The sequence below is a fragment of the Poecilia formosa genome, unplaced genomic scaffold (genome assembly GCF_000485575.1).
Source record: "Poecilia formosa unplaced genomic scaffold, Poecilia_formosa-5.1.2 Scaffold69, whole genome shotgun sequence".
Classification (NCBI taxonomy): domain Eukaryota; kingdom Metazoa; phylum Chordata; class Actinopteri; order Cyprinodontiformes; family Poeciliidae; genus Poecilia; species Poecilia formosa.
This window is the reverse complement of record NW_006800008.1, coordinates 2,503,447-2,521,743: the sequence shown is the minus strand read 5'-3', so window position 1 is coordinate 2,521,743 and position 18,297 is coordinate 2,503,447. Positions and strand designations below refer to the sequence as shown.

Sequence of the window (18,297 nt, the reverse complement as noted above, 5' to 3'; positions counted from 1 at the left end):
AAAAATCCTAATCAAAAATATTTTGATTGCTTTGATTGTATCACTGTTAACAGTTGTCAGAACTTACCCAGAAGAAGAGGTTGAAGAGGAAGAGCATGTATTTCACACAACAAATGCAACCCCGAGCCATGACTGAAGACAAAGGGATCTGCTAAAATTAAACACACAGAACAAAACAACATAAAAAACATAAATGCTACAATTTATCATTCAAATCTAATTTTAATCCTTCCAAGTTCCAGAACTGCTGGAAAACTTCTCATGTTTGATGACTCACGTTTTTTTTTTTTTAAACTTTAGACCACACAATAAGTTCACATAGCACTTTGATTCACTTTATTTTGGCACCGAAACCACATTAAAAGAAAGAAGCTATAAACTCACCACTTTAAGAAGGAAGACAACTCTGCAGCTTGAAGGTTTCTGTAAAACACAAATATATAATTATAGTATGGAAATTATATGACAAATGGAAAATAAGAGTAAAAACATTTGGATATAAATGATTTTGTGACACAAATATTGTTGAGAAGGAGGTAAGAAAAAGCAAATTGTCTGAAAATTTGATTCAAAATGTCTCAATTGATTTAGATTAACACATTGTTTCATATTTTTTTATCAACTATTATTATTGTCCTCACACCAACATTTATTCACTTTGGTGAATTCAATTTATGTCACAAGAAAATTCGTATTTTCTCATGATCAGAAACATACTTTTTGTGGACTGGTTTAGATAATTATTATACATTACAGCTTAGGAAAGCAAATTATGCACTATTTTTTTATTGTCCTTTTCATTGGTCCTACAACAAATACCACAAACTATTGTGGCATTTTAAGATCATATCGTCCAGCCCTAATATTTATATTTCATAGAGTTAATTTATTTATCATTTTAGCAAACATTACTAATTGTTATTGTAAATGTAAAAAACACGCTTAAACCTAACCTTGAAAACGAAAGTGTCAAAAAACAGAATTAAAAAAGAGTAAGATAATCCAATTTAAACGTTTTTTTCCCTGACTTTTGTATTATCAAAGAAAAAAATAATTAAATTACGTTAACTTTCGAAACTCGTTAAAGCTAACAATTTTATCAAAAGAAAAACACGTGTTTTTATAAAATAAAATGAATTTAAAAAAAAGAAAAAAAAAGAGAAAATACCAAGAAAATGTTTCTAATAGTTTTAGAGTTGAGATTTTTGGACTTTAATAAAGTAAATTAGTCGAAACATCAACTATCCATTTCTTATTTTATGCTAAAATATGTCGACTAATTAAAAACAGTCGACATATTTTAGGGATTCTACGCGTTGACGTAAACGATACGTCACGGCGTCCCCCTCAGATTTCGCCGTTCTTAAAAGTTTAGGCATTAAAAACTGGACGAAAACGGACAAAAGCAGTTTTAAGACACTTCTCCTTGTTTATATTCAGATATAGATACATGTAATGCTTTGTGATAAGCAAATGAACCGCTTATCTTCGCCTCGTGCCGTGTTTGCTTTCATGTCCATGCAGCCAAAAAAAAAGTGACGAAGAGGAGGAAAAACGGGGATAAAATCTCACCGTTAGCTACGAACTGGCGTCCATCTTCTCACAAAAAGTCTGGCGTCTTTTGCCGCAGAAACCTTCGCATTCTGCTTCCGCGAACAGCTGGAGTCGGTTTTAAAACACAAATCCAGTAGCTGGAAACCGCGACAGCAGCTTTGGAAATCCGTCGACGGGTGGAAGTGGAGAGGATGTTTCCCCTGCGGATGGAGGGCGGAGCTGGACAGGAGGCCAGGAACGGGTCCGCTCCTCATTGACCAGCCGGCGCTCGACCCGGCTACCACCGCGTTATTCCAACGGGTGGAGCTTCTCTCTTAAATCAGGGACACGCTGTAAGAGGGGTTTAAATGAACTCTACTACGCAAAATTTAGAACATTTAGTAATTTAGAATAATTAGCAATTAACAACTTCCCTTCTTGTGTAACTTCTTCACTTAATCAATAGGTGCTTCTTTTTGGTTTAAATAAGGGAAATTATCACACAATATGACTAAATTTAAATTATTCTGGTCCAGATGCTAATAAATTATGTCTAACATTAATCACTGAGTAAAAATGTTCGTATTTCAAAAATCTTAGTTTTGTTGGGGTTTTTTACTATCCAGAACTTGGTTTTACTTTCTGGAGATTACAGGCTACTAAACAAGATTAATCTTTTAAACTTTTTTAGTTAGTCCTCTGCAATCGTCAAAGTACAACATATGTAATGTTTAAAAGTGCAAATATTGAGTCTATAAGTTTTCTAGACTTGAGGATCTTTACTTCTCTGAAATTAGCTTCTATAAAACAAAAGGCTTTTTCCAAAACTTATACTTTAATACTGTAATTTTTCTGGAACTAGATTCAGATTCATTAGAGCTCTAATAGTTTTTACAAACAGCTATGATACTGGAAGGGACCTGGAAAACAAAACAATACCAAAGTAAAAACAATGATTATTTATCTTTTCCAAGGACAAAATGTGTCCTAATTTATGAGTGTGTACCAAAAGAATTTGAAAAGCAGATTCTTTGGTTATTCATCTACAATCATTTTGTCTTATTTCAAACATTGGAAGAGAGAAAACAGGGATTTTAAAGTCCCAGTACAGTCAAATCCAGCATAATTAATAAACACACATGAAAAGCAGGTTTTTGCTCTGGTTAAAGGGGCAGCTAAATTAATAAATATTTTCTAAACCCATTTCAAAAACTAATCTGAGATGTTACTGAAAAGAGAACAAACAGAATGCATTAAAATTAAGTTTTATAAACAGTTTTTGTACAAAGTTCGCCTCCATTCATTGGACATTAACTTGAGAGACCTTCTAATAAAGTCAAGCAGGACTTTAATAAACATTCTTTATCATAACAATATAAATACATAAACCTGAACAGAAAATAAATAAAATACAAAACGTACAAAAAACATTAAAAGGAACGTTTTTGTTTTTTGGTGCAGTTTTTGCATCCATGGAGTTAAACTGTGGGGGAAAATTACAATGTATTATCCAGGCTGTCTGCAGGTCAGTAGAAAAAAAGACACACAGGACTCTGGACAGCGAACGCATCACTGTCCATCAGGAAACTTATCCCAGGACCCATCGATCGGCGTGGGAGGAGTTCAGCTGCACCGACTCGCTGCTCTCTCCGCCTTCATGCTGACAAACAAAAAAAATCAGATGAATAAAAACCTTCCAACTGGTGTCATTTTCCCCACTTAAAACATTCACAGCAGCAACACAAATTATTTTTAGTGCAAATATATTACTAGACTTGAAATAAATCGAAACTAGCTTATAAGTAACATTTCAGTAAGATATAAGATCTTGTTTAAGTAAATTATTGCTTAATATTAATGAAAAGTAAAATAATCTGCCAGTTAGACAAGACGGGGAAAATATCTTGTTCCACTAACAGATTATTTCACTAACAACTGCAACGTTTTCATCAATATTAAGGAATTATTGACTTAAATCAAGCTTCTTTATATTAGAATAGCACAGCATCGCACAGCATAAAGTAAAGTTTGTCCAAAGAACAAATAAACATCATAAGACATGAGTTGACAGGTGCCCGAGTCTGAGAGGTGCTGCTCTTTCATTAAATGAGAAAAATTATAATTTTCTTGCTGAAAAGTTACTTTTAAGTTACTTTTGTCTCATTGCATGTTAGCAGTGGAAGCTAGGCCAAAAAGCTTGCTGAGATTTTATGTTTTTCTGCCCACCTTGTTGGCGATGGCCCTGAGTTTCCCCAGCAGGGAGGGTTTCTGGGTGTAAACCACGTCGTCCTCGGCCTCCTCTCCTTCCGCCAGCGCACAGCTGTCTGCAGCTGGAAGCTCACACTCCTTGTTGGCCGACATCACCAGGCGAGAGTATTTATACTCCAACCTGGACGCAAAGATCACTGGGACTTTCAGCACTGGACGAATTTAAAAAAACATGAATTTATCTGATAAAATAATAAAAAAAACTAATATTTCTACATCCACATTGTTTCTAGAAATTGAATATGTTTCCAGTCCTTTTAAAATATTTATGTCATAAATATTTATTTTAAAATAATTTTTTTCTCTATAGATTTGCAATTATATATGTAACATTTTATCTCAATATTTTTAGGTACTATCATGATAAAGATATAAATGTCCATGATAAATGATTGATTATTGATTTTGAAAAGCATTCCCATTTGAAATCGGCTTCTTAAAGAATTCTGATTTAAAAAGTTTAACTGCAAACATTAATTGCATTTAACCCTGTTTTCAAACTTATATATAAGTTTGAATTTATAAGTTTGAAATCGAAAATAGTAAAAATGACATTTCTGATGTCAGTTTTTAAAAATAATTTAAATATCGTTAATTCAAATTTATTGAGATGATTAATCAAATTTTTATATGCAATTTTAATAATAAAATTAATACATAAAAGTGTAATAATTAAAATAAATAATTATTAAATAAAATGCATTACACAGTAAATGAGTAAAACTACATGCAATAAATGTATAAAATTTAAACATAGTTTAGAATAAAACAATATTTTTTTTATTTGTCTCAATTTAAAATAAAAAAAAATGTGTTTTTTGTCCCTGATCAACACATCAGTGAAGTTTGTTTTTATTTATGTTTTTATGTATTTCTGGGTTAACCCTAACCCTTTCTGCAGCAGCCCTCCTCTGTTCTGTCTGGAATAAAACACCTTCTACTGAAGAAACAGGGAACAATTAAAGTGAATAAATAAATGTTTCATCTTATTTATTGTCCCAATATGCAGTTTATCTGAACGGCTTCAACTCTGTTTAGTCTAAATAAAAAGTTTCCGTTGTTTTTGTTTTCAGCTCAGAGTGTTTCAGGTAAAATCAGACAGTCAGAGTGAATCAGCTGCAGTTCGTCTCCACTCTGTCATCACATCGAGTTCCCCTCTAAGTAACGTCTGACTCAGTTAATGGGCCTGCTGCAGGTGCTCCCACCTCTTGTTTTTCTTCCAGAAATAGAAGGTGAGGGAGACGAGCAGCACGGCGACGAAGGCTCCGACGCCGAGCCCGACCTTCAGCCACAGAGCGATGACCTCGCAGGGGGCGGAGCTTCGGGAAGGCAGCGCCGCGCCTTTGGTGCACAGCTTCGGTTCGTTCCACACGTACAGCGTTTCCTGAAAGAAAGTTGGGATTAACTCCTGGGAGACGTTAATCTGCCAGACTGAAGTGTTTCCTCTGCTACCTGGATTCCCCCCCTGCAGGCTCCCTCTATCAGGTGGTAGTCGGCCTGGGTGCAGCGCGGGCAGGCGCTGGCGCTCTGCCACAGGAAGTGAAACGTGCATCCGTCACACGTCCCTGCAGGACAGGAGCTGCACAAACCCACAGTCAGGTGAAACGGCGCCTTTTCCTTTTTTGACATAAATCTCTAATGTTCAACTGTTTAGTTTGGGAAATTCAACCCAATGTTGGTGGTGTTTCTGCAGAACGTAGCCAAGTCAATGCTGAAAATCAGATTTAAGAAAAGTATTTAACAGTTTGAGACAAATTCCCTAATATTATTGTAATTATTTATTCTTATTTGGGATTTTCTTGAAGCTGTTAAGCTTTTTAAGTCCAACTGAAAACTTTTGTTTTAACATGATTTAACATTATTTTCAACTGTTGACCCTTAAAGTTTCCAGTTTTTATTGCTAATAAATAAAAATATTTTATGAGAAGAAATGTCAAAGAATCTATGGAAGCTATTCTGCAGTGGATGGATGGATGGAGCGCTGGATGGACAGCACCGGGTCAGGACTGGGTCAGCTGTACCTGGGCACAGAAAGTTCTCCTCTGTCTGACGCTTCCGGGTCGCAGCGGACCGTGATGACCGAACTCCGACCCTGATCACAGGAAGCCGTCGCCTGCGTTGACCTGGAGGAAAAGCTCGTTAAACCCAGAACCAACCAGGACCGATAAAAATCGCCTTTCTGTCTCCACCTGTAGAAGAAGTTGATGTCCGGAACGTCGTTTGGATTTTCTGGGAACAGGTCCGGTTTGGCGTTCACTCCGCTGAGAACCGTGTCCACTGTTGCTCCTGAAGAGAAGGATGGGTCAGATCGGCTTTTACCAGCAGGGGGCGACACACAGCAGACTTCTACCTATGAAGGTGTCGGCCAGGCTGATGGACTGGGAGGAGATGGCCATCCTGAGGCCCCGCCCATCTCCTGGGATGATGGTCGACTGGCACAGGAAGCTGTCCACCGTGTTGACGAACTGAGACAGGTCACTCTGGTCGTCTTTGCTGGACACGTCGGTGACGTTATCGGTGCAGACGGCAGCTCGTTTCCCCTGAGAAGGAAACGGAAACAACACCGTTTCTCTATTTTTAGCGTTCGCTTTTTATTGGTGCTCCCAGAAAATGTTCATAGATGAGGCCAGTAAAAATTCAAGGGGGAATAAATAAAAAAAATAGTAATAATTGTTTAAAAAAAATCACTTAATTACAATTTTTGTATTGTGTTTATTTATTTGTAAGGTTTCTACATGTTTGTCTTCATTGAAGAAGATGACTTTAGGGCTGGGCACCACTTTTTAAGAACTAGGGAAAAAGATTAGGGGCACTGAAAAAGGGGATCCTGACTTTAAAGTCCGAATTCTAAAGAAAAAAAAAGAATTCTGAAGGGAAAAAAAGAATTCTGGGAAAAAATCAGAATTCTAAAGAAAAAATCCGAATTCTGGGAAAAAATCAGAATTCTAAAGAAAAAATCCGAATTCTGGGGGAAAAAAGTCAGAATGTTGAGAATAAAAGACATAAAAAAAAGTTCGGTTTTTTTTATGGTCCTAATCCTCTTCCTTACTAATATCCCCCATGAGGGCGCCACTGTTTAAAATGCTTGAAATAGTGAAGTGTTTTTATTTTTTTAAGTTTGTTTGAAATAATTCATAGAAAATGTGGATTTGAACGGCCTTTATGTTTCAATTGTTCCAGACGTTATTTTAATAGTTTTTACATTTTATTTTCCTAAGCCTCTTTATTTCTGTAACCACACAGTCAGAAGATCACAGGAAGTTTTACTGTTTTTTTGGTAAACTATAATGTTTATAAAATTGTAAATAAAAACTGTGTTTCTAAATGCTTCGTATTTTAGGAATGAAATAACTTCGGGCTGGTCTCCAGAGGTCAGTTACCTCGTGGCCACAGAGGCTGACGTTGAACAGGTGCAGGTACTTTGTGCCTTTAGAGGTGAAACTTGGCCCCAATATCAGCGAAGCCACATTACTCATGGGGCTGAGGTCAAAGGTCAGCGTTCTGTTGTTCTCAGTGTGGGTGAAAAAGCAGTCGCTGAAGCAGCGGGAATGTTCCTGAAAGAATCAACAGTTTTGATAAGAATCCAGCTGATCGTTTTGTAAGTGTGTCTGTTGGTTTCACTGTAAAAGTCAAATTTACATATGAAATCACATATTTATGATGCGAACACTGTAAAACACAAGCAAGAACAACCAGGTCCAGTAGTCCAGACTGGGACTACTGGACCTCTGTACCTTGTTGCTGATGCTTCCAGGTCCACATGCGATGCAGGCGTCCTGGCCGTAGGTGTGCCGCCCAGCCAGGTGCGTGTTGGCCGGACACTCCTGGCACCTGTTGGTCTCCCGGTCGATGAAGAACCCGGCGGGGCAGGGGACGCAGGAGGAGCCGGCCCGCTGCGAGTTCTGCGGGACCAGAGCGCAGGCCCGGCATGCCGACGCCACCCCGTCCAGGACGTTGGTCACCTTGATGGAGTAGATCTTCACCGTGTCGCTGACGTAACGGCGCACCTGCAGGTTTAACCCGTCGGTTTTAAAGAAGCGGTGGAACGGGTCGGAGAGGTTTTGCTGCTGGAGGTTTTACTCACGTCCAGAGCGTGGCTCGTCCTCTGGAAGGCCCAGGTGTACGTCACAGAGGCGTTTCTGGTCATGCTGTGGGAAAACGCCTGCTTCCCCTTGCTGCCCTCCCAGGACTCCACCACTGTGGTGCTCTTCCTGTTCACATCCTGCAGGGGGCGCCCAAGACAAAACAGAGAAAAACTCAAAGTGCTCACTTCTTCTTCTAGGTAACATGTTTTTTCTTTTGTGATTCCTCTCAGTAATGCACTTGTGAGTTCTTGTGGCATCTTGAATACTGAACGTCTTCCTGCTACAATTAAAGGTTTTTGTAAAGTTTTCCATTTATGCTAATATTTTGCAAGCAAAGGTACCCAAATATTTTACTACAGTGAGAGTAGATTAACTTCACATATTTTAACTCAAGAAAGAGAAAGCAGTATTTGGTAACTAGCCTACTGAAGTACTGAGTAACTAAGTACTTTCTGCCGACACACACTGAGACACACACCATCATGAAGTAGAGCTCACAGTCAGCAGAACAGATCGTCTCAAACACAAACGTGATTTTTCCGATCTCTCCGCCGGTCATCCCTGACAGCGACGCCGGCATCCTGAAACCAAAAACAAGCAAAACTCTAAACATTTTTGCAATTAAGATTAAAAAAAAAAAACTTTTGTTGGCAAATATGTTTTACCCAAAACTCCTCAAGTGGCAGTTTTAGCTTCAACCAGTTCAAATTCTGTTACAAACAATCTATCCAATTATTAATTAATAATAATAATAAAACAGATCAACTATAAACTTTACTGATGTTAATTAAAGCAGAAAGATGTTGGAAATATTGTTTTAGCTGCAAACGATCGAGTGTTCCCTAAAGGAAAGCTTTGTTACTGCATTTTAGGCAAAAAAAAAGTTTATTTTTTTATTTAAAAAAGGAACTGAATGTTTAATATATCTCTAATATTGTGTAAAAAAAGTTTAAGTGGTTGAATTAAATATCTGCAAATTTATTTTCTCCGATTAATCATCAATTAACAACTGTTAGTTGTAGCCATAAAACCGTTAATGTGTCGCCACACAGCCAGTTAAATATATAAAATAAAGCAAAAGTCTTAAGTTGCCTTTAATTTCTTTTTCTTTCAGGAACTCAAATAGACCACTTAAAGTGGATTTTATCAATAATTTTTTCACGTTTCTAAGTAAAAGTAGAAAATAGCCGCCTATGAAATTATTCTATTCTATTAAATTAAATTATTAAATTATTTTAAATACTAAAAAAGTATTTGGTAAAAAGTCTGATCGAAATATCAATCATTTAATATTTAAAAATTACATAATCAATGGACTAATGCATAAACTTGTGTGTAAATTTTGTTATTTTCAAAATGTCAAAATTAAAATAATTAATATAAATAAAATCAGGCAAAAGAAACTTTTTTTGTTGTTAAAACTTATGAAGCTTTAACGAAAACTGAAGGTGTGTGTCTTTTTTGAATTTTTGGTTAAAACAAATTTTTTCTTCATTCAGTGAACAAGTGAAGTGAGGATTCAGAAAGTAAGCGAAGCAACACTTTATGATAAAAGAAACTTTTTTTTCCAAAATGTTACTCAAGTAAGTGTAACTAGTTATTTCCCAACTGCGTACCAAATTTAAGTAGAAAGGGGAAAAGTGACGATGTTGGACTATGAAATGGGATAAGAACTGGAAAAGAGGTGAATTAACCCAAAGTTATAAAATAAAACGATAACTTACTTAAATCCAGGAACAGTGAGGCTGAGGATGAGGTAATCATTGTCCGAACTTCCTGCCCCGCTGCGGATGTGATCTCCAGCGACCTCCCATCCTGACAAACAACATGCTTACCTTTACTGAACGTAGTGTAATAAAATAATGAATAAATAATGCTTAAGATTGACATTGTTGAGTAAAAGCCCAGAGTTTCTTCCAGTGTATTTTAAGCCTGGTGGGCCTCCAGGCTTTACTTGTGCCCCCACCAGGCAGAGCATTGCTTATTTATTTAAGTCTTTTTAAAATGTTTGCATTTTTAAAGACTTTATAGTTGGTGTTCAGGTGTTAATGTTCCAATCTGTTAATATCATAATTATCAAGTGATATTTTTCAACTTAAAACATTTTTTAACTCAGTGAATGACTGCCCTAGCGCCCTTGAAGTCACAAGATGTCCTGTTTTAAGTTTGTCAGAAACCAGAACAGAAATAAAGATAAATGTTGGAAGAAAACCTATTGGAGGCTGTAAGAGCTTGGAAACTGAGAAGAAGGACAACAACCCTGAGTTTGAACCATTTTGAAAAGAAATGGAAAAAGTGTTGGTAGAGAAAACCGGGTGTTGACTTTCTCACCGTTCATATCGTCACATTTGGAGTTCCCCACGTTGAAGCAAGATGTCTTCATGTTGGACGGCAGCACGTTCCACCATTTGTACTCGTAACCCAACACGGGTTCGGTGCCTGCAGGACACTCGACGCACGCTGAAAGCCAAATATGACATCCAGAAATCATTTCAGGCACACAATGATAACAAGCTGCAGAGCTGTTTGAATAGAAACGCTGTTCAGAGGAGGATTAACCAGCTGTGTCAACATCAAGGGATGGACAGAGAGGCTTTTAGTTACGCATACTGAGGTCGGTGCAGAACCCGAAACTGTACTGAAGTAACAGCAGAACTACTTCAATATGCAGCTCTGGAAAAAATAAGAGCCCACTGCACTGAAAACCTCCTGGTTTTTCCACCAAATATTGATTTGAGTTAAAACATTAATATTGTTGTTTCTAAATGAATATTAACTTTTCTTTGCTTTATTTGAGGTCTGAACATTTTAAAAACTTATAAAAGTTTAATAAAAACTGCAGCTGTGTCTGGTGAATTTTTTTGGTTAGAAAATTCAGAAATTTTACTGAAGAGTAGAAATACTTCATAATAGATGTAAAAGTAAAGTAAAAGTAAAAAGTACAGCGAAGTAAAAATACTCCTAAAGGTAAATTTTTTCAAAAAAGCTACTTGAGTAAATGTAACTAGTTGTTTTCCAGCTCTGATTACGTATCAGTGCAGAGATAATAATTGTGCCCGACATGTTTTTATTTGTACCGTAGATGCCGTCAGAGTGTGTTCCAGGTGGGCAGGGCAGGCAGGTGGAGTCGTTGCTGTTGTAGTAGCCGGGGTTGCAGGGGGGGCACGGCTCTCTCTGTCCGGTCGCAGGCAGCTTCACGGCCCCCGTCACGTTCTCCACGCAGATCTTTGGCTCCACCCACCGATGCAGCACCTGCGTCTGGAGCAGGAACAGACGGAGGGCACGAATGATAAAACCCAGAACCTGTTTGTTGGGTTTTTGCTCCTGTTTGGTGTGTGGATGAAATGTGAAACCTCTGACCTTTCCCTCGCTGTCACAGGCTGTGTGAATCTGGAAGTAATCCTTCTCTGAGCACGGCGGTCTCACCTTACATTCAGCCCAGCCCTCATCTGAACAAAACACACTCAAAATGAATCACTGCTAGAGACGAAACACAAAAACTAAACAAAAAAACAGCAGCTTGAACAAACTTTAGTTGTTTCTTTTTTTATAACATACAATCTTTCCCACCTCTACCTGTTAAAATTACACTACAATAAATAATTTACACCTTTAATGTGAGATCTATTCCCTGAAAAGTAAATGATTCGGGCTATAATCAGTAAAAGGCCTTTTTTGAGCCTGTATAATCCAGTTAGTGATTAATTGACTACTAAATTAGTTAATGGTTATTTCTATAATTGATTAATCACAATTAATCATGATTATTCGCGATTAACCCGATTAATCGTTCCAGCCGTAGATCAAAGTGGACTCCCAACTCTAATCAGAATGTGAATATTCTTAAATTGGATGGATTAGATGTGGATCCGTCTATGTTTTTGTGCTCTTTCGTTCACGGTGTGCGTACGTGAGTAGTAGTGTTCAGGGCAGGACGAACAGGCGGACGCTCCCTTTCCAGAGTAAGTGTTGCTAGGACACGCTTGGCAGGACGAGGAACCGGGCATCGGGCTGAACCAGCCGGGCCGACATGGAAAACACTCAGACGTGTAGGCGACACCTGCAGCAGCACATTCGACTGAGCTCCTCGAGATTCTGGTATTTTAATTTAATTTGTCACAAGAGCACAACTTAGCTTTACCCTCTATCTGGATGTTCTTCAGCAGAACCGGTTTCACCATCTTCCCTCCCACCAGTATCCCCGTTGTTCTCCAGTACAGGATGTTTGTGCCCGACTTCAGGCTCACCTGGACAAGAGACGCTCAGTGAGGAAACAGAATCCTACCAAGTCCAGTTTAGTTCACTTGAAATAAGACAAAACTAACTTACAAGTGACTTTTCAACAAAATATGGGAGCTTGTTTTAAGTTAATAATTCCTTAATACTGATGAAAAAATACTAGTTAAACAGGCAGATTATTTTACTTATAACAGGACGTTACGAGTGCTCAACATGCTACTTATAGCCCTAATGCTAATGTTAGCGTCTTAGCTAATTTTGATGTAAAACTGAAACTTAAACTGAAATAGAGTAAATTAACATGCGAGTGATGATCCATATTTTTAGGTTTAATTAACAGTTAAGTAATTTGCCAGTGGAACTAGTATTTTTTAATCAACGTAAAGGAATTCTTTACTTAAATTAAGCTTGTATATCTCGCTGAAAAGCTATCTGTACCTTAGCTTTGTCTTATTTCAAATATACTAGAGCTAGACCATAAATTATTGACTTAAAACAAGCTCCTATTTCTTGGAATAGAATATGTTTGTTAGTATCCCAGGGGGTAAATTTCAGTCCAGCCCATCCAAAGAAGAAAAACCAAATGTGAGACATGGGTAGACAGGTGCCTGAGGCTGCAGCTGTGGGAGATGCTGCCCTTTCATTAGTTGAGAAAAATAATAATTTTCTTGCTAAAAAGTTACTTGTCACTAAGTTTTCTTATTTCAAATATACTAAGATGTTTGCACGAGAAACTAGATCAACTATACTTGTTAAGATTTTGTGTTTTTACAGTGTAAAGCATTCCACTGACACAAACCATCAGAACCACAGACTTACTGTATGTGTTCCCCATTCTCCACTGCTGGTGACTTTAATCCACTTCTGGTCGTCAGTCTGGGACATTTCCTGGCATTGCTCGTTCTGGACCTGGACACACATTCAGAATCTGAGCCCTGCATGCTTAGAATCAGAGAACACCGCCTTCTAGATGTTGGTAGCATTGCTTACGTAAAACTCAAAGAAAATGTTGTTGTCTGGATACTGATAGGTGAACGAGACGGATCCCTGTTTTTCCAGGCGGACGGCGTAAACGAGGGACACTGTGCACTCGTCGCGGTTGGACTCCAGGTACACACCCTGCGGCGTCCATGAAGAGCTGCAACAACAACACATCAACATCAACTTCATTTTTCTGTTTAAATCAGACCCATTGTGCTTTCTTGAGCGGGTTAGGTCTATGAGCGTTATAAAACATGTTTATTGCATTTTTGCATAATATCATTCTTGAATAATGAGATTTTCTTTGGAGCTATTTTAGGGCGTCTTGTCACTTTAAATCCAAATAATCCGCAGCTGACCACCAACTCAACATTTACACTCGCACGTAAAAATGGCTGCAAATGGATGCGCAATTATACAACTGTCCATCTTTGAAAAGCAAAAGTGGAGCCTCCTGCAAAACCAACAATAATGCAGCAAGTCGATGTGAATAAATTAGTAACAAAACACCTGTCTTTTCCAGCAGCCATTGTACACCGGTAAAACCAGCTGACCAAACATGACAGAGCTCAGTTGCTAGGCAACAGGGCTGGGCTAAATGGGGGTTGCAAGGTAACAGTGTCATTTCCATCAGATATGCCTCAACAATCAGGACGTTTTTGAAGTGGCTCATTTTTTCACACACCAAAAAAATTCATATTTTTGCCAAAAAAAAAATTTTTTTAAATTAGGTGGGATATTTTAAGTGCTTAGGATGTTTTTAAAAGCAGTTGAGACCCAAATGGATGTACAAAAATGTGTAAAAAGTGAATTTTGCATAATAGATCACATTGAAAACACCTTTTAATGTTTGGTTACCTGTTACAGGCCTGAATGTCCTCTCCATTTGGTCCAGGATCCAAAAAGCTGGCCAGGCTCGTGAAGCCTGCAGGAATGGCGTCCCATTGGTCGAACCTCAGTCCGCTGCCCAGAGAGTAAGAACCGGCTGCACACGGCGTGCACAACTGGGACGACATCTCCAGAAACTTCCCAGCCGGACAGGAGAAGGCTGAAGAGAAGACGAAGGTTATCTTTATGCGAATACAAAACAAGTTTGAAGAGTAAAAACTGAAGCTCACAGCAGTCTGTTCCTCTGGTTGGAGAGGGGAGGTCCGAACAGGAGCCTGGACTGAGCGGGATGGCGACCCGCCATCTTGACCCGGTGCTGTCACACTCTGTGTACTGGTAGTAGTAATCTCCCTGTGGAAACCACACATAAAAACACAAAACGATCAATAATCCGTCTAATTTCAGCCAAGTTAGCAGAGCAGGTGGATATAAATCATCACAACTGGCTCCCAAAAACAAATCTGATCTGAAAGGGGAAGCTTAGTTGCTGTTGGTTTTGTTACTGATATGTTTTACTGCAGTAACTTGTCCATCATTTTCACTTTAACCCTTATGGACCGAAAGGTGTCACTGATGACACAGTTCTACCGTAACTCTGCCACACTTTGCGCTGTCTTAAAAATCCCAACGGTTTCTGAAAGGGGAGGCGTTACGCTTTCCAAGCAATATGGGGTTATTACGGTAATTTCACTCCCGCCATTGCAAGGAGCATGTTTTACGTCAAAAATATCCAGGCGGAGACTTGAAATTTAGGTTTAAAGGGCACCAACTTCAGAAAGAAGAAGAAAATATCATGTTAATCTAAGACTTTATAGTCCCAGTTTCTAGAAAATCTTTGTTTGCACTTCAAATTAAAACTCTGCTTTAATTCTAGAGAGATTTTTTTTTTTTTTTTTTTAGTTTCTAGAAAATCTTTGTTTGCACTTCAAATTAAAACTCTGCTTTAATTCTAGAGAGAAATGTAACCTTTACTTATTTATTTTTTTAAGAAAAGCATCAATTATGAACCCTACCTTTTGGTTGTTTACATATTCAGTAACAGACTGAAAGAGATTTGGAGAACAACGCTGGAAACATGTAGGAAGATAATAGTATGCATGACCAAATGTTTAGAAAAGCTGATCATACAAAAAAATAAATAAATAAATCATGAATGGCCTTTGGTGACTGACCCTGATCGCCATGGCGACCAGCAGTTGCAGCTCTAATGGGTCCATCAAGAGCATGACTGCAGGTCAATGGGGTTCTTGTCAAGGACAGCTATCTGTCGCTCGACATGCAAACTCAATGAACATTTAATGAAATACTGTCTGACCCAACTCTAATTGGTTGTAGCACAACAAGTTTTCAAAACTGGTTCCCCAGAGTATTGTGCTGTTTATAGTTTTGGTCTCATCTGTCCAAAAAAAAAAAAAAAAAAAAAAAACTTGTTCCAGAAGTTTTGTATCTGCAAACCTTAGTGCTACTGTCATTTTATTTTTGGAGAAAAGAGCATTTCTACAAGCAACTCTTTCAAAATGTTGCATTTTTTCAGTCTTTTACCAATTCTACAGTCATCTAACATTTAACATGCTAACATTTAACATGCTAACATTTAACATGCTAACGGAGGTCTGCAGTATTTATTCATGTAAGAGCCATAATTTTAAAAAAAATAATTTAAAAGACTGATATGTTTTTATGCTCTCTTGTATTTTATTCCTGTTGTGAGAAGTTTTCACTGAAATGTCCTGTAGATTTTCTTTAGTTATTAATCCATCTGACGAGACAAGTGATTAACAATATGTCATATTTTTCACTTTAATTCAACAAATATTAATCCTGAACATATTGAAGAAATCTCTTTCATCTGAACTCTAATAGACTTTAAAATATTTTATATCTGCTCCCTACAGAAAGCTCAGAATCTGAACTACCATTTTAGGTAGAACAAATGTATTCTGATTGCAGGATCTGTGGAAACTTTGCAACAAATCTTTGAAAATATTGAACTACATTCCAAACAAATCAAGGAAATAAAAATAATAGTAATAAAAAAACACAACTGATTTAGAGTCGTCCAATGAAACCCAAACAAACGCTCGGTTTTCTATGTGTCCGACTTCCCAGACTGCAGCAGAGCAGTGCTGGATATTTACTTTTCTGCTAATTAATCTGAACGAATAAATGGCAAAACGTCTGCAGGGAAATTAATCAGCAACATGGAGGCTGTTCAGAAGCAGGTCAGGTGTGAAAGCGTTGCCAAACGACTAAAGATCCTCATTATTCATGGTGAACATCTGTTTCTCATCTCCAAACAGAAATAATAAGAACGTCGGTTTGCTTTGAGTGTGCAAGAAGTCGAGTAAACATGTAGAGAAGGCAACCTGCGCTGCCTTTATGTTTATAGAGGACTGAGAAAAAGGACACAGACTAATCTGTTTCACTGGTCTCCAGGGTGATTCGCTCTGGCTGTCATGGAGACTGGAGGCAGGAAGCGAAAGGGTAAAATTTAGCTCTTCAACACACCAGTCAGGAGGTTTCAGGATTTAACGAAAATATAAAAATTCAGCTGAGGATTTATTTCCTCCTGTTGGGTTCAGTCAACAACTGCAATGTTTACACACACATAACATTAGAAGGTTTTTTTTAGAGCTGGATAATAAATCAATAACTAGAAACTTTGACTAGAAACCATGAGCTCTCAGCCAATAGTCCCACCAGTTGCCACTTTTACCTCTCTATGGTAGAAAGTCACGTAAAATTGCTGGTTTATGGTTAAGGATGCCATAAAATATGGATAAAATATAATCAAGATGACGCTTTTTGCACTGCTGTAAGACGGTAGTCTTACAGCAGTGCAAAAAGCGTCAGATTTTTGCACTGATTTAAGCAGTTCTGAACTGCTTAAATCTGGACACTAATAAGCTAATAGTGTTTCGTGAGGCAACAAGAACAGACGCTGTAATTTTTTTTTGCAACATTATTACACCGTATTAGATTATGTTTTCTAAAATTATGCAAGGCTCTGCCCATACTTTTCTTATTTTAGTGTGCAGACCACACTAATTCATCACAAATCAGCTGTGCTGAAAAGACTTTTTTTTTTTGGCCGATATTATATATTCTGCAGAAAAGTGATTTATGGCAATTTTGGTCTTCCATATCCTGACGCAAGCAGACCGAGTCTTCTCAGAGTGCGGCGAGTTTATGGTGAATTAAACGCCTTTTATTCATATCACTGAAAAGACATGAGATTTAATGAAAGGAAAACTTAATTAAGCTAATTAATTAAGCTGAATTCAACTTAAGCGAATTAAAATGCAGTTGTTCTTGTTACATAAGCGCATACAGGTGAATTTTAATATAAAATGTTAATTATAGGAACATGAGCTTCCCAGTCGTGCTTGTTAAAGTCAAATCAACGTTAGCAGATGATACTAGACAGACCCACCTTGTCGCACGGCTGCAAGTCTCCATCGGCTGACGCTGCTGATCTGTGAGCGCTGATGATGAGGAGAAGGAGGAAGAGGAGGTGGATGGAAAGGAGGCAGCGGGAGAAGCAGGAGGTGCGGACCGGTCCCGGCATCCTCAGCTCGGATCACAAACAGCTGGCAGCTCGATGCCTGGAGCCGCGGACGTGAAACAGGCCGAGCGGTGAAGATTTGACTGCTGTCCCCGTCATTGATGCGCCTGCCGTCCTCCTCCTGTAGCAAAACCAGCAGAACATGAGGGCAACAGCAGCACTTCCGGCCTGGGGTTTCAAAATAAAAGCACAGATTTAAACTAAAATATTTAATATCTACATATTTTCTGAATAAAATATGTAATAATAACAATAATAATAATAATAATAATAATAATAACTATAATTATATAATATATTATATAATACAAGTATACTACAATAATTATATTATATAATAATAGATAATATACTATATTATATTATTGTATTATACTTGTATTTTTATTATACACTTATAATAATTATATAATAAAAATATATAACATACTATTACTATACTGTTATTATTACTTATAATAATGTATTATAATTATGTATTATTTTTATTATGTACTTAATTTCTTTTATTTTCAATTAGAGCACATGTTTTGAGTATTTTCCCCTTTTATTTTTTTTTAAATCTGTGCATTAATACAATTCTTAAATTATTATTACTATTATTACTATTTCTATTATGTAAATGTTTTATTATTAATTTAAGGCATTTGGTTTCTTTCAATCTGAGTGTAAATTATGAGTATATTTTTTTTAGTTATTAAGAATTTGTTTTATTTTCCTCAGATTTATTCTTATATT

The 18,297-nt window shown here is 37.4% G+C and overlaps 1 protein-coding gene across 1 annotated transcript; it reads right to left on the bottom strand.

Annotated features, from left to right (window-relative positions):
• Window positions 1–2,782: 2,782 nt before the first annotated feature.
• elapor2b (endosome-lysosome associated apoptosis and autophagy regulator family member 2b) lies at window positions 2,783–17,709 on the bottom strand. The gene is made up of 22 exons (XM_007555338.2): window positions 17,428–17,709; window positions 14,225–14,345; window positions 13,965–14,154; window positions 13,116–13,263; window positions 12,945–13,034; window positions 12,028–12,133; window positions 11,797–11,946; window positions 11,247–11,335; window positions 10,964–11,144; window positions 10,218–10,346; window positions 9,611–9,701; window positions 8,365–8,467; window positions 7,886–8,023; window positions 7,536–7,808; window positions 7,182–7,355; window positions 6,152–6,341; window positions 5,991–6,087; window positions 5,823–5,924; window positions 5,254–5,380; window positions 5,007–5,185; window positions 3,760–3,922; window positions 2,783–3,193 (listed from the first exon to the last, which is right to left on the bottom strand). Exons 1-22 carry the CDS (start codon window positions 17,560–17,562, stop codon window positions 3,122–3,124), a joined length of 3,048 nt encoding a protein of 1,015 aa, XP_007555400.1. The 5' UTR covers window positions 17,563–17,709; the 3' UTR covers window positions 2,783–3,121.
• Between the last annotated feature and the right edge of the window lie 588 nt (window positions 17,710–18,297).